The sequence below is a fragment of the Coloeus monedula genome, assembly GCF_965178545.1.
Source record: "Coloeus monedula genome assembly, chromosome: 15".
NCBI classification, from domain to species: Eukaryota; Metazoa; Chordata; class Aves; order Passeriformes; family Corvidae; genus Coloeus; species Coloeus monedula.
The window spans coordinates 10,367,905-10,394,954 of NC_138795.1; the positions used below are offsets into that span (position 1 = coordinate 10,367,905).

The following is a 27,050-nucleotide window of genomic DNA, read 5'->3' on the forward strand; positions in this document are numbered from 1 at the left end:
ACATTTTCTCCTTGACTTAGACCCAGTTTCCCAGAGTAGCCCGTGTTTCTTTAACCATCAGAACTAAGGGGTCCTGTTCTTTTCATGCTGAAGCCAATAGCAAATCCAATTTAATTCTGCAGGGTCCAGCTGTAAGATTATTTATAGGAAGAAACACAAAATTTGATATCTTTTATCAGGTCTTTTAGACTGTTCCTCTCTTGTTGCTAATTCTGGGTGCTTCATCGCCTTTGCCTAAACCTCCTCACAGCCTTTGGAACAAATACCCCACATACTCTGGTTCTGTGGTCCTGCCATGCCTCCTGCTTGTGCAAACATCCTTGTTAAAAACTAGATAAGAAATTATTATATTGATTTTTTTTTTTTTTTTTTTTTGTAAACGAGATGAAGAGGAAGAGGAGAGTGAATGAATTTTAATGTTTGCCTCTCTTTATAAACATGGTTATGTGGGAATAGAAGACACACCTCCAGAACATCTCAATGCCGTGCAGTGCCTGCTGTGGCGGGTCACGGAGTCCCACCGCAGACAATCCGGTGTCCCACGATGACATCCCCGTTTGACGGCCACACGGCGAGGACCCAATGGTCCCGTCTCGCCCAGCTCCGGGCATACGCCCGGGATACGCATTGCCCCGTAACAGCTCTCCCGAGCACGGGGGCTGCGGGGGAGCTCAGAACGAGGGGCTCAGCAGCCGCACCCCGAGGTACCACCGGCCCCACGAGGATCTCCCCGTGTTCCTGACCCCCCCGATGGCCCCGTGCTTCTGGCACGGCGCGGGGATGCTCCAACACGGCCCCCATCCCATCCCATCCCATCCCATCCCATCCCATCCCATCCCGTCCCGTCCCGTCCCGTCCCGTCCCGTCCCGTCCCGTCCCGTCCCGTCCCCTCCGCTACGCCCCGCAGTGCCCCGAGGGGGCGTCCCCGCTGCCCCCCACCCCCCGGGGGCGGTCCCGCCGCCCGCTCAGGTGCCGGGATTGGGCGGAATATGCAAATGCAGCGCTGACGTCAGGCGGCTATGGCCCGGAGAGCAGAAATAGGGCCGGCCCGGCCCGCGCCGCGCACTGCCTGCGCCGGCCCCGCTGCGCTCCGCCCGCCCCCGCCCCAACCGGCCGCGCCGCCCCGGCTCCTCCCCAGGTGAGTGCCACCGGGAGCGCCCCGCGGGGTTCCGCTGCGTCTCCGCTGTCCCGCGCAGCACTGCGTTCCCATCCCCGCCCGCTCGCGGCATCCGCGTCGCTTCCCTCCGCTGTCCGCTCCGCGGGCGCCTCGGGGGCCGGGCAGCCTCCCGGTGCCGCCGCCGCCCGCCGCGCCCCGCCGAGCGCGCACTCCGCGCCCGCGGGCCGGGCGGTGTAACAGGTGTGCGTCCGCCGCGGGGCCGGGAGCCGGCGGGGCGTGGGGGGGACGGGCTGCGAACGGGGAACCTCCTCCTCACCTCACATCTCGCACCGTGGAAATGCCACCTGTGGGGTGGTATGGAGCGGACGTGACTGCCGTCCCTGGGGCGCGGGGGCCGTGGTGCCGCAGTGCCTGCCCTGTGGGGCCGCCGTCGGTTCAGGCGCGGGTCCCGCCGCGGTCGCGCGTGGGACCGGCGGTTCCCGGCTTGGCCGCTGGGTGGCGCCGTGGGCCGGGCCGCACAGCGCCCGTCGGGGCCCGCGCAGGGCTGGGGCCGGGACCCCCGAGCCGCGCCGGGAGCCGGCCTGGGCTTGACGATGGCATCCTCAGCTGGCCTCTTCAGTCCTCTGAAACGCTGGGAATGCTCGGCTTCCCGGCGGTGCTGGCCGCTCGCTGCCCAGCGGAGGGTCACGGAAGGGCTAGAATGGGACTTCTCCGAGTGTCATCTCGGAGCAAAGCTGTGTTTGAAACGTGTCGTGGGGGCAGCCTTGAAAACCGAGGAGAAATCTCTGCGAGGTTCAGGAGCTTCTTGGTAGTCCTGCATCCTTGTTGGTTTGATGCTCCCCAGATTTCTTCTGGAGCACTGAAGTGTCTTGGAGAATTTCATAATCAAATGAAATATTTTTAAGTAGCCTTTGCTCAAATGCAAAGTCCGCTTTGTACTTAAACATCAAAGCTGATTCTAATGAGTTCTTAATGCACCCAAACTTTCCGTATTTAACTGCAGACAGATGACGGAAATAATTATTTGGTTTCTTTGTTTTGCTGAGAGAATGGCTTTTCTACTTAATTTTGTCGCTTATTTTTGTAGCACTTAACAAGAAATTATGGATGTCAAAATTATTTTGCCAGCAATAGAAATGCTGTTTAGATAAGGCCAGAGCAATTGGGAAGGTTGATGGCAGGAAGTAAGGACCAGATTCTTATCTGATTTTAATAGGGCCAGTTTGTATAGAGGTTAACAGTTATGTCCAAATGCTTTCTTTTTGCTATAGCAACAGTCAGAACTTCAACTAATTAAGTTCAGCCTCTTTCTGATGTGAAGCCTGTTGGAAATTATTGAAAGCTGTTGCAAACCAGTAATTTCTCAAATAAGCTGCAGTTTAAGTAGCCCTGAAAACAAAACCAATAACTGCTTTCGGCAAATTCTTTAATCTCATTACAATCACCATAATCGAATTCTTAAAGCTTTTGTGTTGTGGAGAAAAAAGTTGTGGGCTCACTGCAGGATCTGGCTGTTGCATGTCATAGAAATGCTTTAAACAGTTTGTGCTGTTCTCCACTCAAATGGCCAAGATGCTTAATCCCTGTCCTTTTTCAAGGTGACCCTTTTTGCTTGAGCAGCTCCAAAACCTGTACCCTAAAACCTGTGCTTGTCTTTATCTTTGCATCTGCTTGCTGATCTTCCTCTTCCACTGGGGCTTAAATTTGAGGCTCTCCCTGTGTGTTGGTGCCTGCCCAGACCCATCTGGCCTCGGCATGGGTGTTTTGCTGTTGCCATTGTTTTTGGGCTGCTTCAGATAACAGTGCATAGCCTGGTGCTGCTGTACTTGTGGAGTGTTTCTTGCTAGAGCAGTGTCAGCTGGAAAGAAAGCTGGAAGGCTGCTCTAGCTCAAAGGAGGAAACCACAACCTTCAGGTAAACTTTTTGACTTTGCATACTATATTCTTTATCACAAAGGCCTGTATTTATTCTTTCATTTGAGTACAACTGCTTGTTTTATGCAAACCTTTCCTGTGCAAGGTTTGATTTATCTGGGCAGCAATGTCCATACAAACTCAAATCCAGCAAATCTGTTCCTCCTGCAAGCGAGAAAAGGAAATGGATAGTAAAACTTGTCTGAGCTTACAGTGGTGGTCTGGATCTATTCAATCAATTTGAGTTTTTCTGTTGACTTCAGGGGACTTTCAACCTGCAGTCTGGTAGCCGTATTGTGTGGTGTAGCTGCAGACCGGGTTCTGCAAGGAGCCTTCCCTTCAGCTCAGGGTAAGGCAGTGCTGAGCTGTGGTTTAGGATGCCAAGTGACATGAAAATGCTGTGTGACTCCAGAATAAGCTCCCACTTGATATTTATGGTATATATTTGTTGCTTGGATAAGGCTATTAAGATATAAAATGTATATTAATGTGTCCTCCTCTTGCTGTGACTGAGAGCAATTAGTGTACTGTCAGCATGCAATAAAAATAAGTGACTTTTAAACTGTCTAAAGATGTTCTAGAAATTCTAGTTATAAAGCAACCAGAGTTTCTATCAGGTAGAGTTTGCCCTTTCAGTTTCATCAGTGTAACAGATCGTAATCTAAACACCTTCATGCTTTCTGTCAGTTGTTTACTAAATATACATTAAACTATTGTGTTCCCTGTTTTGTTCCAGTTCCCTGTTTTTTAATTTCAAGCAGGATATGAGTCAGAGGTCTCTAGAACTGCGATGTTATTTGCTGTGAGGGCATCAACTGAGCATACAAAATACCTCTATTAAAGAAAAAAAAAAAAACAAAACCCTGTGAGAAACAATGTTGCTGTGGAAGAGCAATTCATAAAGTAACAATGTACTTGTCGCTTATTGATACAGTGACTTTGGTTTATGAAACATTTATTTGTAGTCCCAGTAACATTACATCTGAGGTTCATAATTGGAATTTAGAAAGCCTAATAAATTTTGATTTCATCCTGAATGCTTTCCATTCAGTGTGTTTACATTAGTGCTGAGAAAAAGCATTGCCTGAGCTCTGTGGGTGCTGTATACTGTGCTCAATCTAGTGATGGGGTGTCTTTGGGCAAACAAAATAACCTGAGACTGTCACTGCTGGTGTAAATGGTCATGGCTCCAAAATTAGGAGTGATGCACTAAGGCTTGGATAAACTCCGTAGCAAATACATGGCAGGAAAACACTATAAAATGAGTCTTGTCAAGACAAGGTATGTCATGGTGAGTTAATTCAGCTTGGTTGAATTTTGCCATTAGCAGGTAACCCTCCTTGTTGATGTGTATGGCTCAAGCCAGGCAGCAGCCTGTCCCTCATCCTATAGAAATGCTGTCACTTCATTAAGGGTCATTATGCTTCATTAACGGTCCATTTTAGCCTTCCTCAGCCATCTCAGAAATGGTTCCAGGCTTGAATATTCCTTTGGTATTTTAATTGTAAAAAGTAATGACACAATCTTGTGTTATTTTAAGTTCAGAGAAAGGACAGCTCCTGGCTTAGCTTGCAGGGCACCAGCACAGGGCTGTGATGTGTGAAACACAGGAGTTCCATCAGACACCACTTTGAGTAACTGCATTGGTGTTCTTTCCAAATTTATTAAAAATCTACACATGACAAGAACCACTGCTCAAAGTGGATACCGATGTAGTGGAAATCCCTCCAGTTCCCTACAGATGATGTGGGCTGTGGTAGCCTGTTGCCAGGGATGTGGTGCTGCTCTTGAGTGGGGTGAGTGTGGGAGGAATTGGAAATGTCTCTGTTTGGGACAGAGGAATATGAGTGCAGAAATCACAGCCGCAGGTAGGACTCACCTCCATTATGGTTGAAGAAACATGTCAGCCCTCTTCAGCAAAGGGTTTGTTTCATGTCTTTCAAGTTTGGGTATGTTTGGTGACCATCTGGGCAGATGTCCTCATCTGGAGGACGAATGACTGTCCCTGTGTGCTGGGTGCCAGCCATCAGCCCTGGCTGACCCTGCACACCTGATTGTAGCTGAGGGGGGTGGCAGTGGCTGTGTCTGCTCAAGGCAATGTCATCTTCTGAGTCAGAGGAGAATAATGATATTTTCTGTCACATTGCTGGGAGCCTCCAGTGGTCAGAGAAGCAAAGGTGGGTGTCTGGTGTTTTCCTGAAGATCTGCTGCGGGTACAGGTGTGAGTCCCTGACCGTGAGTGACCCTGTGCTGCTGGGGCTCTGGAGAAGGGATAAAATTCACCCTTTGGCTTCCTGCAGTACTATAAGACCGTGTTTTGATATGGTTTGCTTTTGGCCACAGTAGTTACAGAAATCCCAAGACTTTGGTTCTGCAGGTGTTGTGTGGCAACAGGGTGGGAACAGCACATCCTGAGGAAGATAGTTTTGGGGTGAAATTACTACAGTATGGGAACTCATTGCCAATACACTGGAGAGTGTAGAGCTCCATTAGCATTGACTGAGTGTGGATGGACACTGTCAGCTGAAGCCTCTGTGTTACTGAACTGGAGCTGGGTTTTTTTGTAAGATGAATGTTCTATAACTGTTCTCTTTTTTTTTTTTTTTTCCCCCAACAGACTTGAAATGATGACATCAAGGAGCTTTTGGTGCTCTCTTGTATTGCTGGGGGTTTTCCCGTTGGTCACAAGGGGATGGATGGATGTGGACCGGAGCAGAAAGCTGTACTCGGATGCAGGGAGGTTGCATCAAGAGGTACTGTACTCCCTCTGCTGCTGCAGCTACAGTTCCTGGGTTTCTGTTCTTGGGCTGTGTTCAGGCTCTCCATACTGCAAACAGAAAGCAAGTGTGGGCTTATCCATGTATATTTGTATTAAACACCTGCTGAGGAGGTCAGTGAAAAACAGTGAAGCAGAAATTCTTACACTTCTTGTATATACTGACATCATCTGGAAGTGAAACTGGGCATCTGGCTGTTGTGGAGATGGTGTCTTTGCCCCAAAGACTTTACAGTATGCTGTATCCTGGGGCTGCTGACACCAGTGAAGCTAAATTTAACAAGCAAACTGTCCTGGCTCTTCACTTGGGTCAGTGGACCTTTAGGTGAAACCTAAAAAAAGCTCTTTTGAAGGAAAACTGAGCCATAGGCCGTTCGGAGAGAATCAGTAAAATTACTGCTTGAAGTGTTTCCCTCCAGACTTACTGATGTGAAACCTCTCTGAAGCGCAGAGCAATAGAAAAGGGAGCGGCAACAGTGACTAGCGAGGGGTGATCTCCTTCTACCCTAGTGCCCATCTCGATAGGGCTTTGGGACTGGGGCAGGGCAGCAGTGCCTCCTCAGTGCTCAGTCCTGGCTCTGGAAGTGGAGAAGCAGCTGAGCCTGTTTCCAGTGCTGAGGGTGACAGTGTTGGCTGCTGTCACAGGGGTATGGATGGAGCAGGCTGTCCCAGCAGGATACTGGATTTCTGAAGCAGACCTCAACACTGCTTGTGGCACAGATGTACACTGAGATTTTCACAAGTCTGAGACGCGAATAAAGACACAAAAACCTAGAACTGTGACTTTGAGCTGTAAATGATGAATGAATGCTGAAACAATTTTAGTTATTTAATTAGTTCCTTATTGTTGTATGTTTGCTACATGGTTGCTCAAATATCTGAAAGTGGGAGATGGTGCAGGAGGACAGGGAAAGGACACTTGGCAATGCTTTTAGCTGCCATTGCCTTGAACACTTATGTGCTGGCAGACACATCAGTCAGTGCCAGTCTAATGATAAGCCCTTGATGGATTCATGTTGCAATTGGATCTATTTAAGCCTTAGGATTTGGTTCTAGTTGGAGAGTCCCATTTCTCACAGTCACATCCTGTCTACAAATACCCAGTTATCTGCATTATAGTTTAAGCCAATTAAAAAGGTGCTTTTTGCTGCTTAGCAGGGCTCAAAAGTAATTTCAATGGTGTTGGATGTTCTGCAGTTCTGAGGTCTGTTTCAGGTGTATTTTGTCCTTGAGGTATACAACCTCTGTTCTGTAAAAGAGAAGGGAAACCGTTCCCTTCCACACCTCCACTCCACAAAATAACTCCACACGGTTATTTTGCTGCTGTGTAGGCTCAGGTAGTACACTGGCACTCTGTTAAACCTGTTCTTGCAGAATCTCTGATCATTTTTGCTTTTTTTATTAAAAATTATTAAATATTTTGCATTCTTGTGCAGTTAAAAAAATCTTATTCTCAACTAATGCACATTAGTTTTGATTTTTTTTTAAGGAAGTTGCACTGAGGAATTAAATTCATTACTCAATTTACTTTAATGTTAATCATAGAACTATTATATTACTTGAAAGACACTAATTCATTTGATCTTTCTCTAAAGACCGTAATGTTATTGTACCAATTACTTGATCTTGCCTGAGGTGGAAGGATCTCAGCTAAAAGCATATTTACTCAGGTTTGCACAGAATTTAACAAGTGTGAATATTAAAATTATGAATGTACAAAGAATGCAGTTAAAATAGATTCAAGAACTGTAAGTTATAATTCAGATTTTTGAAAAAATATCTGTACAATATTTCTTGTTTCCACAAGAAATAGTGTTTATACAGTGTGGCACCCAACACCAAAATTAATCTGAAAGCCGTGAGCATAGCTTTCAGGTAGGGTCAGTAAAACTGAGATAAGCACCTTTTGAGAGTAAACAGAAGTTACTTTCTCTTGCAGAAAATAACTTAGCCATAATTTTTTTTTAATAATAACAGTTACTGAAACCCTTTTCTAGAGTATTGGGCTTTGTTCAATTTGGAGCTCCTTATCCGTGAGAAGTTTGTTAGGTTCCAAATTTTATGGTTTAATTAATATGTAGATCCATTAACATGCATTTAAAAAATATTGAGTCACAACTAGAAATGCTCCTAGCAATTCTCTAAAACCTCTTTAAAAATGAGCGAAGTGTTAATTTACAGGTCAAGTAATTTTGAAGTGTGCTCTGATGGAAAATTCTTGTGAACCTCATCAAAGCAAATATGTAGGTATCGGTCACTGACCTTCACTAATACTTGTTCTGATCTACATAGGAACAAGTTTACTGAATCAAAAACTTTGCTTAATTTATGTTCGGATTGCTAAATCGATTTCTTCATGGTATGTGGGAGAATTATTGCAGTTGTGCTTTGAATTTATTAAAGAAAATAAGACTACAAGTCCTTCTGATCAGAAATCAACCCTTTAACATAACAATGGTGTGTGTTTTTCTTGATGCACAGCTTTTCATCCCTCAAGTTTATGGGGTGTTCCTGAGAAGAGGTTTGTTTTCTGGATTACTTTTAGTCCTGATTAGAATAGTTGATAAATGTGTATATGCATTATGAAATTCCAGTTTCAATGAAAGAGCTAAAATAGAACACTTAATTAAAAAAAAGGACAGCATTAGTATTTGACTGGAAAGCTGCAACTTGTCTGGTTTGTATTAATTTTGGAGAATACTGCTGTGTTCTGTGAAACTTCTCATAAGCTGTTTCCAGGGGTTGCCAGAAAGCTCTTGAAGCTTCTGGGCATTGCATGTGAACTTGGGTGCATCTTCTCAGGGTTGAACCATCATGGGACTAAATCCTATTCAGTGGAATATATGCCAAAATACCAGATATATAGAGCTCACTACTCTGGGATGTTGTTTTTGGACAAGTTTTTTCCTCTGCCTTCAGCAAGTCTGATTGCATGTTCAAGTTGGAAGTTCTAGAGGTGCCTAAAATTCATGGGCAGCTCTGTGCTGGCTCGGAAGGGCTTTGGGTGGTCCATGGTACACCAGGTGATGTGATCTGGGGTCACCTCTTCCTTCTAGAAAGGAATTCTCAAAAAACATAGCTTTCTGAGTCATTGTCAGTGGTAGTGAAGAAAGTTTCCAGTATGAGCAGAAAAGAGACAAACAATCTGGATCTGAAATGACCCTGGAGTTTGGGTTTGGAGGAGAACTTGGCCAGGAGCTTCTGACAGAAAGCCTACGGTGCTAGTCCGCTCAATATCTACAAGGTAATCCACACTAGTAGCTGAGGCTGATTTTTTTTTCAGCCTCCTGGGGTAATTTGCAAAGCATCTTAATAAATACTGAAATTTGACAGCCAGCTTCCCTTCTCCCATTCCCTGCTTTCTCTGTGAGAGGCTGATTTCCTGTGCGTGCTGAAGCCAGGCTGGTTTTGCCATGGTTCTTGGGGCAGGCTTTGCATCTCCTTTTCTGAACCTAAAATGAACAGAGCAGTGCTGCAGGTCTTCTTCAGCCCTTCCAGCAGCAGAGCTCCTCTAACGCAAGTCATCACAGAGCTGCATTTTGGAAATTTAAATTGTGTTATGTTTTCTGGGGCACTGCTGGTGGGTAGCTTGAATAATATTGTCCTGGCTTGATAGTGTGAAAGTGGAGAATAATCCTGTGTTGTGGTACATGGAGAATGGTTTTGTGCTGCATTGTTAAGTATTTGAATGTCACCAAGCTCCTGAGCAGTGACAGTAAAGACTGGCAGGTGTTCTGTGGTCTGCTCAGGTCTACAGAACTGCTCTGTGGTTTTCTAGAAATACTTAATTGCTTTAATTTGGCTTTCATGCCATGCTTTTTTTGCCACCCATCCTCCTACTTGAGAAGTCTCAGGAGACTGTGCACAGCCCCCCATGTTCCTGTGGGGAGAACAGCTGTGTCCCTGGGCAAGGTCCTCTGTACAGAGCTCACAGGTGATGCCCCATGTGCTCATTTTTCAAGGCACCATAACTTTCTTCTTGTTGGCATTTGGCAGGTATTGGCTCCGTTGGCTATCTATTGTTATTGTTCATTATTACTTGAAGGAGAGTGTAGATTCCCATCCCTAGAAGTGTTCAAGGCCAGATTGGATAGGGCTCTGTGCAACCTGGTCTAGTGGAAGGTGTTCCTGCCCGTGGTAGGGGGTTGGAATTGGATGATCTTTAGGGCCCCTTTGAATTCAAACCATTCTGTGGTTCTATGTTTCTATGGCACCTGAACTGCTTAAAATCCCCAAGTATAAATGTACTGCAAACAGCTGGATCAGACCAGCCCTTCAGTGCCCTCCTGCCCAGAATAAACCATTTCTGTGGAGTCCACTCACAGCTTCAACTTTGCTTGTCTAAGAGTATCAATTATTGCCGAAATTCCTAGTTATAGTCAGATTGTTAAATGTTGCATCACTTACTGATGCATCTGAACACCACAGCAGGTTATTCAGAGCAGCAGAAAAGTAATATTTCCTAATCTGACAGACTAGGAAATAATTGGTTTTGGAAGGTAAAAAATTGCAAAGGCTTTTGATACAAGCTTTTTGCTTCTAATTCAAATAGAGACACAATTTCAGAGGATGAGCTTGGAATAAAATAGGCACAGTGTATCAATTTTATATACAGTTGAAGATCTAATATCCTGGTATTTATTTTAATTCTTAATAGTAGTAGTATATTCTCTACCATGTGAGTGTTCTCTCTGCTTTTCAGTTTGGAGAAAGGAAGAAAAGAATCAGATTTTAATTTAAATCTATACTGTGCTACAGCCTGCTCCTGTTTCAAGCATTAGTGAAAGTACAGGGAGACAAGACTTAAGTGTATTTTTGTATCACTTTGGTATGTAGTGATAATTCACTCCTTGTTACCTGCATTTATGTGGTATCTCTAACAGCAGTAATTGCTTTTTTGTAGAGCATCCTAAATCTTAACAGGTATATTATCCCTGTGGAGATGAGATGCTTTTGCTCTGAGTGCTGGCTACCAGAGCATCTGCAGTTCAAGGTGCTGTGGAATGTTTTGATAATATTTGTCATGCATGTTGAGCTCCTTCCTCTGTGTCCCCAACCTCCCCTCCACTTTCTTCTGTGTACTCAAGAGAGCTTAATAAATACTGTATCTTATGGGATGCTCTTGTGCTTGAAGTACTAGAAAATGTGAATGTTGGAACAAGGCAGGTACTGTATACTTGAATAACACCAGAAAATGAGAAGAATTTTGGTTTACATAAATGGTTATGGCTCAATAGTGAGTGTCAGGGATCATCAAGATGCATCTAAAGCACAATGTGAAGATGAAACCCACTTGTTTGTAGTCCCCTACAGAACAAAAATCCTGCTTCCTTTATGATTTTTAAACTTCTGGTAGGATGTGGTGTGTGATACCTCGTGGTGGTTCTGCACTGCCCAGTTTGCTGGGGACTGTCACCTTCCAGCTGAGAGAAGAGGCCCCCCTTGCTGCATGGGAGCAGTCTGTGGTGCATTGGATGTTAATGACCTTGAATTTTGGGTGCGTGGATGCTGGCCCTGGGGAGCAGAGGGACTTGGGCTTGCGGTGCCCAGCTCTGTGCTGAGCTGTGGCACAAACTGACTGCAGGGATCAAATTCCAGTAAGTTTTTCTCATGTCACAGTTGAGCAACTGTGAAAAATTGTACTGAGATGGGGAAATGCTGGTATGATTTTGAAGAAGAGAATGGGACCAGAGTAAACCATGTTGCAAATATAAAAGGAATCAAGGCAATCTTTACTTGGCTATGATGTGGCAGAGGGTTAAACTTCCTGATACTCTGTTTAGAAGCCACTCAGCCTTAAAAGACTAAATGTTGAGCATTTTTTTTTCTTTCAAATGTAGCATATTCTCCCTTTGAAACAAAGGCTGTAGCATTAGTTTTTAGAGGAAGACGGTTCTATTTGAAGTACTTTTGACTGCCAAGCAGGGGAATTCTCAGTTTTTTAGATTAGCAAGGGTACATCGACAAATTTGGGATTTCTAAAAACAGCCATCCCACAAGCTTCCCCATGACAACGTGGAAATTTATGGAGCTGTACCTGGGTTTCTCATCTGGAGTCCAGAAATAGTAGTGAGTAAATCAGAGATGCAGCAATTATCTCAATTAGCTACCGTATGGATGAGCAGATGATACTGTGTGATGTGAGACATCAGAATTTCTCTCAGTGTTTATACCAGACGGGACAAATCTAAATTGCCAGTGTCTGTACCGATATCAAGCTTTCTCTAAACAGTAGCATGTGATCTATTTTTTTCATGCCTGATCAAAAAAAAAAAGTGGATAATCTCTGCCTGATTAACATGGGTTTTTTTAAAAAATATTCTGTATTCATGGCTGTAAACAGAAAATCCTGATTGTCAGAGTCATACATTGTGCTGATGCTCCAGTCCCCATGCAGAGTGTCTCACCAGCCCTGTACTGGGTGCCATTTCATAGAATGATATGGGCTTGGGTTATAACTAATCTAATTCCACCCCCCTGCCATGGGTGGCACTAGACCAGGGTTGCTCCAAGCCCTGTCCAAACTGGCCTTGAACACTTCAGGGATGGGGCAGCCACAGCTTCTCTGGGCAGCCGCAGCCTGTGCCAGGGCCTCACCACCCTCACAGGGAGGAATTTATTCCTAGTATCTAATCTAAATCTACCTCTTTGCTTGACCCCTCACTGTAGATAAGGAAGAGAAGGCTCTGAAGGGAGGAAAAAAATCCATGGCATGGTAGTCTATTAATAGGAACAGCCACTTCTGTATTAATTTGCTAAATGAGTTAGGACTGTATATTTACAAATTGTACAGCAGTTAGGATGATCCTGAGAGCAGGTCCCTGGAGACCTGGAGTGTGCAGAGGTAACATCTGATTTATTGCGAGACCCAGCATGAGCCCAGCTGCAGGGACTGGGTTTGATTTATCTGCTTGCACTGCTGTGTCTCCCACGAAGGGTCTGGTAAGGTCAGCAATGCAGGGAACCTGTGGATCTGGAATGCTACCTGTTCTTCTGCATCTCTTAATCTGCTGCATTAATTGTTGTTTTGCCACTGATGGTGGTGGTTTTTTAGGTTTGTTTGGTTTTTTTAAAGTTTTGGGGTCTTTTGGAAGAGTCTGCTATATTAAATTTTGGTCATAAAAAGGGGTGCCTTTTGACTAAATCTAAATCAGTATTAAAGGGCAAGAGGCTGAAACCATTGCAAGGTTATCCAATGGGTTATGGTGCTTGAGGTGCTTGAGTTTGGTATCTGCTTTGGTGATCCATGCTGAGCATCATTCTGTACTGGGATCAGAGGCCAGTAACAAACAGGGATGGGAGATGCATAGCCATGTCCAAATTTCTAAATACTGAATTAATCCCAGGAAGTGTTCAAGGCCAGGGTGGATGGGACTAGTGGAAGGTGTCCCTGCCTGTGGCAGGAGGTTTGGAATGAGATGAGCTTTATTGTTCCTCCCGACCCAAACCATTCTGTGATTCTATACAAAACAACCTGAAAGTGGTTTTTCTGCTTGCATCTGTTGCTAATGACCATTGGTAAACCTGTTTGTTGTCTACCAAGCTCTGTCTTACGTTGTGTATTCCCTCCATGGTGTTGTGTTTTAACTCTGCACAACAAAGTTCCCAATGCTCTGTGTTTGTTCTGAATGAAATCGGATTTATCACTAGTGCATCATTACTCAGGAGATAATAACATAAACTAGTTATTATGCCTTGGCATTCCTTTTGTAAGAGCAGAAAAGGGCTTTGTGCAAAACCAGTTGTTAAATTGCATCATATTGACACAGGTGTTGGTACAACACACTGCAGCTACAGGGGAGTGAAGTGTGACAGCAGGTAGTGAATTCTGTTCGATTTTGGTTTTCATCCCTCCTGTTCCAGGTAGAATTATTTATCATACTTGATGACACTGGGGTGCTTGGTCTTTTGGAGATGCAGTTTTTCTTTAGCTACATGTCTGGTGAAAGGCAGTCCTGAAGCAAACATACTACATTGATTTCCACATAATGATTAGGCACTTCAGATACAGAACAGAAGGACCTTTCATTCTGTACTCAATTGACTAACATTAAAAAGTAGGAAATAGGTGCTAAAAGTGAACCTTGACAAATAAAATTGTTGTATTGCACTAATGAAATGCTATTTAAAGCAGTACATGAGGAAGCTTTTTTAGAAGGAATGGAAAATCTAAAACAATTTTTTCCCTTCAAAGCAGATGATTTATGCTCTGATAAAATTAGATTTTTAGTTAAAGGAATTTGCAGTCATTAAATGGTGCCCATGAAATAAGTCTCATTTATAACCATCTGCTTTATGGCTGCTACAGAAAAGTATTCCTCAGGCAATGCATTCAAGAACTTTAGTGTCATTTTTATCAAAATAGTTTAGTTCTCTACTGGTAACACTATTAAAACCTTTGAAACCTCTGTGTGATTTTTTTCTTTTTTTAACTTGAGATCAGTATCATCCTCTTCAAGAGAAGTCTGCCTGGAGCTGGTACCTTTTTGTGCTGTACTTTAAGCCCTACTGTGATTGCCAGGTATTTTTCCTTTTTTTTGTGTACCTTCCTGAAATCTTGAGCATTCTCAGTTTCATTGGAGTTTTCTCCATGGAAGGGATGTTTTGGGGGATGTACCAAGTGCTGCTATTTTCCCCAGAATGAGAAGTGATGGCATGCAGCCTGACCTCATGTTCTCCCATTGCAGTTCTAACAGACTTTTCTTCTGAACCCTTCATGTGTTTTTTGGGATAGTTTATATTCATCAGAGCTTACAATTATAAGGGGAACAGAGTAAAAGAAGGGAAACTTTGAAGACCGTCCTTTGTCTTTCACGATGTCTATGCAGACATGGAAATAACAAAAGGGCGTTTTATGAAAGTGAGCTTACACTTGGATTTTTTTAGTAGAGTCTTGATAGTCTATTTCCTTTTGATCAATATAATAGTTGTGATTAGTTTTAGTGTTTCTAAGCTTTTGAACTGCAGAGAATTCAAACAGCTTGTTAGTGTGAGGGACTCTGGGGGACTTAAAGTATTCTTCCCTTTTGCATCTATTGTATGTACACAGGCCTAATAATAGCAGCTGTAGCTGAGGTTTTTTTTATCCTGTGCCCCACCTCTCTAATATTTTGAAAAGCTCAGAGAGGTCCCTGGAGTTTAACTGGCTGCACAGCTTGGAGCTTTGCTGCCTAAAGAGGATAAATGCTTTGAAGTCTGTACTAATCCTGAATGCCATTTTACATATTGCTCAAGATCACTGAGGTAGTATCCTACAGGGAATAATGACAGTATTTTTATAAGCAAATACCCATTTTGGGTTTATCCCCCTCAGTTGACTTGAAGGCTGCCAAGGAGACCATTTCTGCTATTCTGATCCTTCTCGAGTTTGGTGAAAGCTTTGTTTTGAGGAAGGCTGCTTGTGGTCGTGTGAAGGAAGGAGAAGCAGCATCTGCTGCCTGCACAAGTGGTGACAAAGGACAGAATAAACTGTCACCATGTTTGGGCCAGGACGTGGGTGATGTGAGGTGGCCCCTGGGCTGGAGGAGACCTCAGCTGTGGCTCTGTCCTGCCCTGGACTTCCCAGGAGGTTCTGGGAGGGGGCAGGAGGCAGAAAGGAGCATTTCTGTAGGCAGTAAATGGGTACCTACAGCACTGTAGTGTGTGGTGCCCAGAGCCTTCTCTTCTCCAGGCTGAGCAACCCCACCTCTCTTGGCCTATCTCCACAACAGAGGTACTCCATATGGTCTTCACAATTCCACTATTTCTAATACTGTCTGCAGGAAGTAATTCGAAAGATGGAAATTTGGACATATTTGTAATTAACCCATAAAAAATGTTACTGTGTGGAATTAAATATTTATTCCTCTATAGTCTCACCATTAGTATAAGCAGATGGTATCTGGGAATGCAATACCTGCTACAGTGAGGATTCTGTAACATGATGTACCAAACAAGGAAGCCTTGGAAAAGAAATATTTATGGACTGATTCTTGGTAGATGTTTCAGAGATGTTTATTTCTCCAGCCGCCTGGCCGGGATCTGCTGAGGAACTGCTGCAATCACGGGACCCGAGGGTCCTTCTGCCCGCGCAGGGAACACAAACCAACCCATGGGAACGAGGCTGAGCAGGGGCAGGGAAACCCCGTGCCTGTGCCCTCAGGGCCCCTCTCCCAGGGCTACATGACGGGGGAGGGACCCTGACAAATACCTTTTGACGCAGTGTCATTTTAATACAAGTTTCTATATTAGAGATGGTTCTGATGAGTTGCAAAAAATATGGCAAATTATGTAGTGTGTATGGATTGAAATGAGCCCTCAGCTTTAAGCATGAGTAGTCCAGTGGCTTTGAAATTATTCAGATATTTGAAGAAGTCTCTGCTAGAAATATCTGTAATGGCTCCTCCCTCCTCAACCCTAAATCTTTGGTGTAGTAATAATGCTCCTAACTGTTCCCTTTTACATCAACAGAGAAAAAAAAAAATACATTTTCAAGACAAATGTCCTGTTTTACAATGTAATTTATTGCACAATGAGGAATCATTCTAGGTGTTATATTTATCCATTAAATATCTGTGGACAAACTGAAATGTGAGCTTGTAATTACTCCTCAGTTATTGTATTGAGCTTCAGAGATGCTTCCCTGGGTCAGTGACTAATGTTTTTAGGGGGGTTTGGTCATCCTGCCTTTGAGCAATTCTTATGTTTAATAAAAAACACCACAAAAAATTCTCTTTTCCCTTATAGGACTCCAGAAGGTTTGAAGTTACAAGAAGAAAAGGTAGGAAAACCAGTTTTCTTTGTGTATGTGTTGGTGTTGAGTATGCTTGCAGTAACTTTTTAAAATGAGCATGAGTTCACACACTTGAAAGGTTGTGCTGCTGTGGGATTTCCAGCAGTCTGTGCCTGGCGGTTGTCTGACAGTTCTTAGTGTTGCAAATTGTAGATTTTTTTTTTTTCAATGAAAAGCTGCTCTTTTAGCACAGAATTGCATGATGGTGTTGGGTGTGCACCTCAAGGTTTGGGTGCTGGCAGGGCATCTAAATGGCTTTAAGCTGAAGGAAGATAATTTTGGTTAGATATTAGGAAGAAATTATTCCCTGTGAAGGCACTGGGGCCCTGGCACAGGCCACCCAGAGAAGTTGTGGCTGTCCCATCTCTGGAAGTGTCCAAGGCAGGTTGGACGGGGCTTGGAGCAACCTGGGATTGTGGAAGGCATCCCTGCTCATGCCAGGGGTTGGAACTGGATGAATTTTAAGGTCCTTTCCAACTCAAACCATTCTGTGATAAACTCTGACGCTGGAGTGTTTAGGGAGAAAAAGATGCAGACAAGGCTCTCCATGCATCAGCACACCACAGATCCACCCAAAGGTGCATTGATGCTCCCAGCTCAGATCCAGCTCCTGGGAACTCTGCTGCCTCAGTAACTAATTGGCTGCTGCGAGGAGTGGCTCTTTGATGGCTCCTGGCAGCTGGGGGAGAATAGGCCATCAAAGAGGTCATTCTGGTTATCATTAATTTTGATTTTGTTCAGCAGATGTTTTCTGGATCAGGCCGTTGCTTTCCTCATCTGTCTTGGTAGAATGTGAAGCAGGTGGCACTCTCCTGTTCAATGGATTAATGCATTCCCTGTTCCCTTCCAGTAGCTTCTTGAATTGCTTCAGGCATCCCATATGTTGGGAAGAGGTTATAACTACAAACGTTTTACTGCATAAGCAAAAGAAGGTCAGGTCAAAGGGTAACTTGTCATTTGGGCAAATCTCCTTTTTTTTTTATGGTTGTGTTTTTGTGGTTTTTTTTTCTTCTGTGAGGCCAAGGCAGCAGAGAAGCTTGAATGAATTAAAAATACATCTATTGCTAAAGGTGAAATCTCTTTAGTTTAGATGTCCTGTGAATGTGTGTGTTTTATCAAACTTCTGCCACTCTTCATGAAGAAATCCAGTTTTATTGTGTTTCCCTCAGTCTCAAACTGAGGAGGGCTTTTGGGTGGGTCAAGGCTGCTTTGAGATGCAGAAAAGCACCTTGGCATTGTGGATGTGGACACATTTCAGTCATGCTCTGGCTGTAGTTTGTGGTGCAGTTCATTATAGGCATGGAGACTGAATCCAGTCCCGTGGATGTACCTCTAGTCCTGTTTCAGATATGAGTTCTATTTCCAAAGTTTTCTTCCCAGTGAAAGTAACCAACACATATGAGAGCTTAAAGATAGCGATTTTTGAAATCAGGATTGAGTTTACGGATCATGTGGGTGCTTGGAGACTGTTCAAAGCAATAACTGGATTTGGTGATCAGTGCCTCAAGGCACCAAATTTCCAGGCTAAGTGAGGCTGATTTCTCATTGCTTTCAGAGGATGGGTAAGATTTAACTTTCATTTGGAGGGCTAAAACCCCAATTTTTTTTCAAAAGTGAATTCAATATTATGGACTTCTGTTAGATGCTTCTTAGACCCATGGCTGGAGTGAAGGGGATGGCAACTGAGGGAGTTGAGGTGTATAGATAAATTTGGCTTGTGCCCAGCAAGGCAATAATATGTGAATTATCAAGTCTGTCTGAAGAACTGCAAACTCCTCAGAAGTCAAGAAAATGTTAACAAACATGGTAAATACCTCTTGATCACAAAAGCCTGTGGATTTGCAGAGCTGCCTGGGGATTTTCAGCAATGTTTAAGTATCTTCCTCTCTGAAGTTATTCCTCAATAGTGCCTATAAAATAATTCAACTAAAGGCTCCTTCAGAAACCTCTTCAGTATTAAAATGTGCATGGAGCAGGTACCATTCCATGCCAGGAAAAAAATAACGGGAGGGTCAGAATGTTTATTATGCACACAAAAGGATTTTTTATAAATTTTGTGATATGGTATGAGGTGACATTAAGATTGAGGCCTTTTTTCCCCTTAAAATGGTAATTTTTGTGGGTAATGGTTTTTACCTGAGGAAATGAGATGATTGGAAGAGATCGGGGGTTGGGGGCTTATCCTTGTTCTGTTCCCTTGGTGGAAATTTTCGCATTCTCTTGAAAAGCTGAAAAACTAAAAAATATCTTACAGAAACACCCACAAAGGTGAGAGCTCAGCAGATTAACTCTGTATCTGCTCTTACAATCCCAGGCTCATGGATGATCCAAGGTGATTAAAAACAGAGCTTTTGGTGAAAGGTGGGGCAATCCAGGTTTACACTTTTCAGATTTTTTCTTTATTTTGGGACAAAAGGTTTGAGTCCTTTAGATTTAAAGCAGACCCTTTTCTTTCAGAGGGAGCAAAGCCTTGATTTTTGTTGAGCATGAAAACACTTTTTTCCTATTTTACTTGTGGATGAGTGTTGTTAGACTGGGATGCTTTTGGTTTCCAAGGTGTCAGGACTACATATACTGGAGAAGTTTTGAACCTGCTCCAAAGCCAATTACAGTCAATGAATGGTTTTCCTTTGACGTCCATGGCATGAGATCAGCAGTAATTACATGATGTTTTAATTGCTGTGGTATGGAGGAGAGATGCTTCCCTGACTGCAACTGGCAGCCACCTCTCAGTGATGTTTGGAGACTGATTTTCTTCTCAATTGAAATGAAAATGGCTGCAGAACTGTTTTGTTCCTGGGATCCCTAACTAGTGTGCAAATATTACCCTTTTTGACTAAAAATAATTTTTTAATCAAAAACCCCCTCAATCTAGGATTTGATTAGAAGCTGCAGGAATATTTTCCTAAATTCACTTGAAATTTGGCTCAGAGTTGGTCATACATATGACCCACTGTGTCATCCATCTGAATTATGCTCATTCAGTGGAAACCAGAATATTGGGTAGGGTGCCAGGTTTTGTGCTGTGCTTTGAAAACAAACAAACTCCCAACCAGCCAGAAAACCTCAAAAAACACTCAAGAAACTTGAGCATGTGATAAACAAGCACAGGATTTCAATACCACCCCTCTATATTGCTCTGTTGAACTAAGATCAGGGGGCAAGTTTGAGTAGGCAGACATTTTTCCACTGAGTATTTTCTCTTTTCCCATTTTTGTTATTTTTTCATAATTTTTTCCTGCCATTAGTGCACAGGAAAGGGGAACTGAGCCAAAAGGTGAAGAACCTGCACAGTCCTATCAGCTGTCCAGGGCAGTGTAATACTGCAGGAGAGCAGACGGGGAAGAGCAAAACAGGAGTAGGGAGCTGAGAAAAGCACCAGTTTGTGCAGATCATGTGGACACAGCAGGCATTTAGTGAAAAGGCTGAAGTGTCAGAATGGTTTGGGTTGGAAGGAACCTTAAAGCCCATCCCATTCCACCCCACTCCCGTCATGGGCAGGGACACCTTCTGCTATCCCAGGTTACTCCAAGCCCCATCCAACCTGGCCTTGAACACTTCCAGGGATGGGCAGCCACAGCTTCTCTGGGCAACAAGTGCCACGGTCTCACCACTCTCACAGGGGAGAATTCCTTTCCAAAAATCTACATAATCTGAGGAGAAGACCCTGTGCAGGAAACTGGGAGACTGAAGGGTGTGTGTTAGGTTGGAAGAAACACAGGGCCAAGCTTGTAGACAGCACCTGCAAACATTAGGCTGGACAGTGGCAGTGTTTAATTTTAAAGATTACACAGGGAAAAGTCACCAATGAGTGTACATGAATGTGTAGTACTTACCTGTTGCTGTAAATTACACCATACAGCTTATATATGTAGAAGCCACATACATTTATGTCTATCAAATTCCCCGTGTCTGGCAGAAGAGAGCCTCCAGTGGTTTCCCAATTATTTTAATGGCAAGAACACAGGAACTAATTCTGCAACTTCTGGAGCTGACAAATGTTCCCATTTCTGTTGGCACTGTGGGGCTGAAGGATGCTGAGTACTAGAACAAATTGTCTGCTGTGTAGAACTATGCCCAAGCATATGTATAGTCACATTAAGCGTAAAGAACCAGGTCTTCAGAAGATACAAACAAGCAAAGCTCTGCTGAATTAATGGACCACCTTTGCTTTTTATTAGCTGAGATTCTCACCCAAGCACTTAAAACTTTTAATTTGTTTTTATGTTGTTCACAATCATCTGTTCAACAAATTAGTGTCAAAAGATGCTTTTGAAACCATTCAGCCAAGAAATGTTCAAGCAAATTGCTTCTGCTCTGACCATATAATCTTATTAAATGAGATGCAACTCTAGATTTATTCAGACAGATGACATCACACTGCCATAAGGATACAAAGTTTAAGCATCTGGTTTGAATTAAAACTTATTTGAATTGACACTTCTCTGAAGTTTTCACAAGCTCTGTGTTGTGGATGTACTGTTTGTATATATTTATTGCAGATACACAATCCTCATTGTTACACTGTGATTCCTAATCACAGTGATGAACAATAGAATATTATAGTACACCCTGAGCTTTCTCAAGTTGCCAGTGTTACTGAAAAATCTTTGCATCAATTAGCAGTGGTAGAGGATCTAGCCAACAGCTTAAGAAATATTTCATTATTCTCCACTTGACACCAGTTTTTATGTCCTACATGAAAAACTGACTCATGGTTATAAAATAATAATGCCCTTCAGAAATTCTGTTTACTTTGTCCTTTCTTTTTGCCCACTTCAAATTTTTGCCTCTCCATGGAGGATGACAGGCACTCTAAAATTGGCATAAATGATAAGTTGCTCTCCTCAAATCCTTCAGGAACACAAAGTGGTCAGCTGTAATTACTTTTGTAGTAAATCACCTATTAATTTCCCATTATGTTGGTTTTTTCCTTATTACTGGAGTCCAAAAACTTTGTGTTTTTTTCTTATGACTTGGTCAAAACCTACCAAAAAATCAGTAGCCGTGCCTGTGTTGCTTTTTAGAAGCAACTGTACCCAAAGGATCTTGGTTGTCTGGCTATCTCAGTTACATCCAGATGATACGATATAAAAAGAAATATTTGTATGTATATGCTCTGTATAGTGTTGGATGTTCAGAAACACACTGGCTGTATTTCAGGACATTCCTCCAAAGTTTGAAGGACAGCTTTTACATTAAAAATACCTGTTTTGTTGAATCACAAGTTGGAATATTTTCCATGTTTTTTAGACTGGTTTTAACAGTTACTCAGTCTTTACTTTGAACAAAGTTTTTTGTCTCTGTCCATCTCAGATGCCTTATTTTCATAGAAAGTTTTATTATCTCTGGCTTTGCCATTGACTGACAACATATGCTTTGAAATCTGTTACCCAGGGAAGGACATTTGGGTCAAAATATTAATCTGATGTTTAGTGCCTGTGTTTCTAAGCTTGTGAAACCACAGTTTCTCAGCTTTTTTTATACTTCATCCCACTTGAACAGCCTAGCCCTAGTTGGGAAGGGGCAAAGTTGTTTGCTCCCACACATCTATCAGCAGTGGTGTTTAATTATAATTTGGCATATTTTGTGCTTTCAAGTGGCAAGAATTAAAAGAAGGGAGTAAAACCATGTGGTGGGGGAAGAACCTCAAATAATCAACACATTAACCAGTAGGCACAGTAGTAAATTAAACAGGAATGTGAATGCTCCTGGGTAGTCTTAACATTGCTGTTGGTATTGCACATGTGTCTGGGATGAGGAGCAGAGAATTGCAGCTTAACCAGGGAGTTTCTGGACAGCTCCTGAACCAAACAGGGCTGGTCCTGGTGGTCACATTTGGCTGACAAATGACTGTTCATGGAGATGGATTCCTTCTGAAAATGTGAATGCAGCTGTGGTTTAGCCCAGCTTTGCCATAGCCATAGCAAACTCCTTGCATGCTCAGCTCTCTTGACTGGTGGAAGCAGAGTGGTTTTGCAGAGTTAAGGTTCTTGTAAATAGATCCATCAGTTTCTGTAGTTAAGTACTTTGGGGCAGGAGGAGGAATGAATTCTCTTCATGGCAGAATGGGCATGACTGTTTAGTAAGTAAATATAATAGTGTGGCTTTGCTAGAGCAGCAGATTGATGGACCTGAAGGAGCTGAAGTGAAAACTTGAGTGGCTGTTCAGGAAGCTGTTTCCAGCAGTAGGTCGGATCAAGGAGCTTGTAGGCAAGCTTAGGAAGTGGACAGACTTCAGCTCCCAGTGTGGGAAGAGGGAGAAGATGGGGATGAACCAGAAACCTGTAAGGCCTTGTGAGGACTTATAGGGAGATACAAAATAACTTATATATGTATTCCATCCCACCATACATCATAAATAAGTATCCCCAGTGCAGAGTGCTGAAGTTGGATGTGCCTGAAGGCATCTCTCTTTTCCCATCTGAAATCAGAACAAACTGTGCTGATTTGGCAGCTGAAAAAACTGCTTGTGCTGTTGGCTTCTGTCATCCCTCGACTCCACAAGCTTCTCTACTTTTTCCATTGAAACTGGGCAGTCTTTTGGAAGATGCCACTTTGTCCTACAAACCTTGTTTTGGCTGCATCTTCAGCCCCCGCAAAGCACTTTTCTCCAGCTGACCCGGAGCTGTAAAGCAGGACTGGTTTGCACTGGTCTTCTAAGGTAACCTGTCTTTAAGAATAAGAGAACATGTTTTCAGACAAATGGGCTTTTCTTAAGTATCATTGGCAGCAGCCAGGTTGAAATACAGTGAGACTCGAAGTCATGTTGGATTTGATGTTTTGGTTGTTTTCAGTGGTGCATTGTTATTTCTATGAAATACTACTTTTGTGTCCAGCCACATACCTCTGGTGAAATGCTATTGTTACAGAGAGCATTGCGTGATTTGGAAGCCATTCTCATATGAAGCAGACATGTGATGCTTGCACATGCAAGCATCGAAAGGTGCAAATGCACTGTAACTCCAGACGTATAACATAAACTCATTTGTAAGGGTTGAATAAAAAACTGGCAGCAGATGTTTCTGATAATGGCAGCAAACACTCTCCAACAAATCAGTTTATTTGGCATGTCGTAGATATTAGAAAAATGAGTAAACTTGGACTTTGAGACAAAAGACCCAAAGTCCAGGATTGCTTCTGGGTCCAGTCAGGGTTTTGAGTCATGATTTTTGAACATGCTACTGGCCTACTTAATATGTATAAGAGCATGGTGTATTTTCAATTTCAGACTTAATAGATTTCCACATGCCATTTTTTCCTTAACTGAGCTTTACTTTAAGGTAGAGCAATTAGGTTAATATTTTCAGAGCTTCAACTCACTGCTCAAATATGAGCTAAAAAGAGAGGAATAACCATCTTTGTGTTCTCTTAGTTCAGGTACTTACTCCCAGGTGGTCATGGCCTTGGCCTGTGGAAGATGCAGGTGTTGAGCCTGTTACTGGGTTAGCCCAGCTGGGGGTGGTGGTTTATGGCAGGGGAGGCTCTAAGGGGGCTGTGGTGGCCTCTCCTGGAGGTGACCAGGGCAGTGCCTGAGACCATCAGTGATCCTTGCAGTGCTTATCTGTGGGGATATTATATTCTTCTACCACACCAGCTCTAGCCAAACCCTGTGGGATCATAGAACCCCAGAATGGTTTGGGTTGGAAGGGACTTTAAAAGTCATCTCATTACAGCTTCCTGCCATGGGCAGGGACACCTTCCACTATCTCATGTTTGCTTCAAGCCATGTCCAAACTGGCCTTGAACACTTCCAGGGATGGGGCACCCACGGCTTCTGTGGGCAACCTGGGTGCCAGGGCCTCACCACCCTCACAGGGAAGAATTTTTTCCTAGTAGGATATGAAGAATGAACCATTCAGATGTTTGGTGCCATAGCCATGTCCCTGGCTGCTGCCATAGCAAGTACTCTGCTTAAATTAGTGGTTTTCAGGGGGCCCTGCTTTGCGCGTAAATGGTTCTTTTGGACTTTACATTTCTAAGCAAGATTTCATTTCAGTAATTAGCATGTGTCAGTATATTTTTTAATAAGAACTTAGGAGCCCGTGAAATGGTCCAGTTGTTCTTGGTGCTTGGGAAAGAAAAATCTGCTCTGTGAAAGGTAATGTAATTACTTCTCTAAAGGAGTTTTTATTATGCACCTAACTGCACATTTACTGTACTTGATAGACCCAAATAAAACCAAAACAGAATGAATAAGCCATTTTGGTCCATTGGGTAAATAAAAGAACTAAAGCATTTATAAATATGTATTTAGTCAGCAGAGCTGATTGGCCACTCCACAACTGCTCCAGTGTCTCAGTAATCCAAGTTTAATAGCCTTCCATAAATATTTCCTTGTTTGTCATGAGGAAGGAGTTATTTATCCATGCTATGCTGCTTGCTTGTGTTTGATGAGATCTTTTGAAGAATACTAGACAAGTCTGTTGTTTTACATATAACATAATGGGCACTGTGCATTTATGAAGTAGCGTGAGAGTGATCCTCGTATTTTGTACCTGTCTCCTCCTCATTATTATGCTTGCCTCTCTCTCATAGGTGGTATGTCTTTTTGTCATTCTTTTTTGTTCTCTTTCAGTTTTAGTGAGGTTAAGATGTGCCTTCTTTCTGCTGAACTTCTGAGTTCTGTTTGATAAAGTGTCTCCAACAATGTGACAGTCATTAGGGCTGAATATTAGCCCAGATGCTTTTTCTAATTGAGGGTAAAACTATTTGACTCATCTCATTTTGTATATCATGAAACTCATCTAGTCACATGTTTTACCAGGATGAAACTAGCATATGTGAAAAATGATTCTGGACCTATAGACTTCAAACCTGATTCCTTCCAAAGGCATAGGTTGGATTTTGGCTTTTAAATTTGTTCAGCACAGGGGACCAGCTCTGTTGAGGTTGTCAAGGAATCTGTTCCTGGGGTTTGTGTACACAATAGTTGTTGCAAAAGCTGAAATCTATCTTGCGCAGCCAGCAGATAATAGCATCAAATTATGCTCTAGCTTGGAAAATAAAAAATACAAGAAAAAAGTGTTGTGTTTTCCATCTGAAGATTTGGAAATTTTTCAAAATGTCACTTCTTACAAGATTTCAATTTAGTTTCTCATTGCAACTGCAAAGTAGGCGACAGTGGCATCCAGTACCTCTGCTTCTAGTTGTTTTGCTTTTCCCATTGAAATTCTGTGATGTGAATTGCCTATAATAAGATCTTTTTCCTTTACTTTTCGTATCTGAGTGCTTTAAAGAATAACTTTTCTCTCAGTTATTGAAGTTAGGTTTTTTTATTATCCTGGTTTTTATTCTATAGAATTATTTCTCCTTTACCCCTACTTGTTTTTCAAAAATTATTAGTTTTCCCTAAGTTATGTAATAGTCATATTTAGCTTTGAACTCCTATTGCCCATTAAATGCAGAAGTTCATCAGCTGCTTTTAACAGAATCAACATTGTGGTAACCTGTATTCCCTGGGAAATAGGATCAGTGAAGCCAGAAATTGGAAGCAGCCCTATGCAGCTTCTCTGCTGTTATCAACGTGTCCAACTCTGTTGGCACCCATGGCAGTGAGGGATGATCCATTGCCAGACATATTTTTATGGGAAAACACCAGTTTGTGAAAAGAGAGGGTGGCTGTGCTTTGAGCAGTGTCCCAGCCTGTGAGGTGCCTGTGTATGCACCCCAAGATGCTGATAGGACTTCCCTGGTGTGCAGAAGTTGGGATCCAGGCGACATCTGAACACTGTGCAACGATGAAATAACTGTGTGACCCACAGAAAATTCTGATAAATAAAGAAGTACAGTCTCCTAACTGTGTCATAATACTTTAAGCAGTGACACTCATCAGCAGACAGGATGAGCCTGAGTGGGTCTGTCAGAGGGTGGCTCATGGTCTCACTGCCCAGGTTGACTGGGCTAGTGTGCCTGTTCCCGATGCTGATTTTGGAACGAGCAGCTGGAGTCTTAGGAAAGCTGGAGAGAAGTACAGGTTTTTACATGCTTGTAAAACCAAGTTGGGTTTTGCTGTCACGATGATGAACTGGCCAGCCAGGCCTGCAGTGTGTGTGCTGGATACAGGACTGTAACAGCTTCCAGTGGTCTGGGGGTCTCAAAACCAGTAAGGAGCAACTCCTTACTGTAAGGCAGAGGATTCATAGCCTTTATCAGTACAATAATTTATCCTGAAAGCCCAACTGCTCCTCAGTACTACAAGGTGTCCTCATTAAAGCTAAGTCTTCACATAAAGGTAGCAGTAAAGGAGCAGAGACAGCAGAAAGCTCTTTTCCTTTTGGATGTATAATAAATGTTTCCTGCATGGGGAAGTTTGCATTTGGATGACACCTCTGAATATATTCCAAGCAGGCTGGATTAGAGACAGTGCTAAGTGATCTTTTTTGGTGAGTCACAGAGTTTGTGTTATCACTGGATCATCCTAACGTGTCCTGGGAAGCATGGAGGTGCTGGTGAAGTAATGGGGCCCTGAGT

At 43.0% G+C, this 27,050-nt stretch overlaps 1 protein-coding gene across 1 annotated transcript in view; it reads left to right on the top strand.

Moving 5' to 3' along the window:
* Positions 1 to 1,334: 1,334 nt before the first annotated feature.
* Positions 1,335 to 27,050, top strand: part of FSTL4 (follistatin like 4) — a gene marked incomplete at its 3' end in the record, with an annotated part of 226,337 nt that continues 200,621 nt past the window's right edge. Inside the window, exons 1-3 of the mRNA XM_082291254.1 lie at positions 1,335 to 1,357; positions 5,648 to 5,783; positions 16,532 to 16,565. Coding sequence (XP_082147380.1) covers positions 5,655 to 5,783; positions 16,532 to 16,565 — 163 coding nt within the window. The 5' untranslated portion in view covers positions 1,335 to 1,357; positions 5,648 to 5,654. The remainder of the gene's footprint in view (positions 1,358 to 5,647; positions 5,784 to 16,531; positions 16,566 to 27,050) is intronic.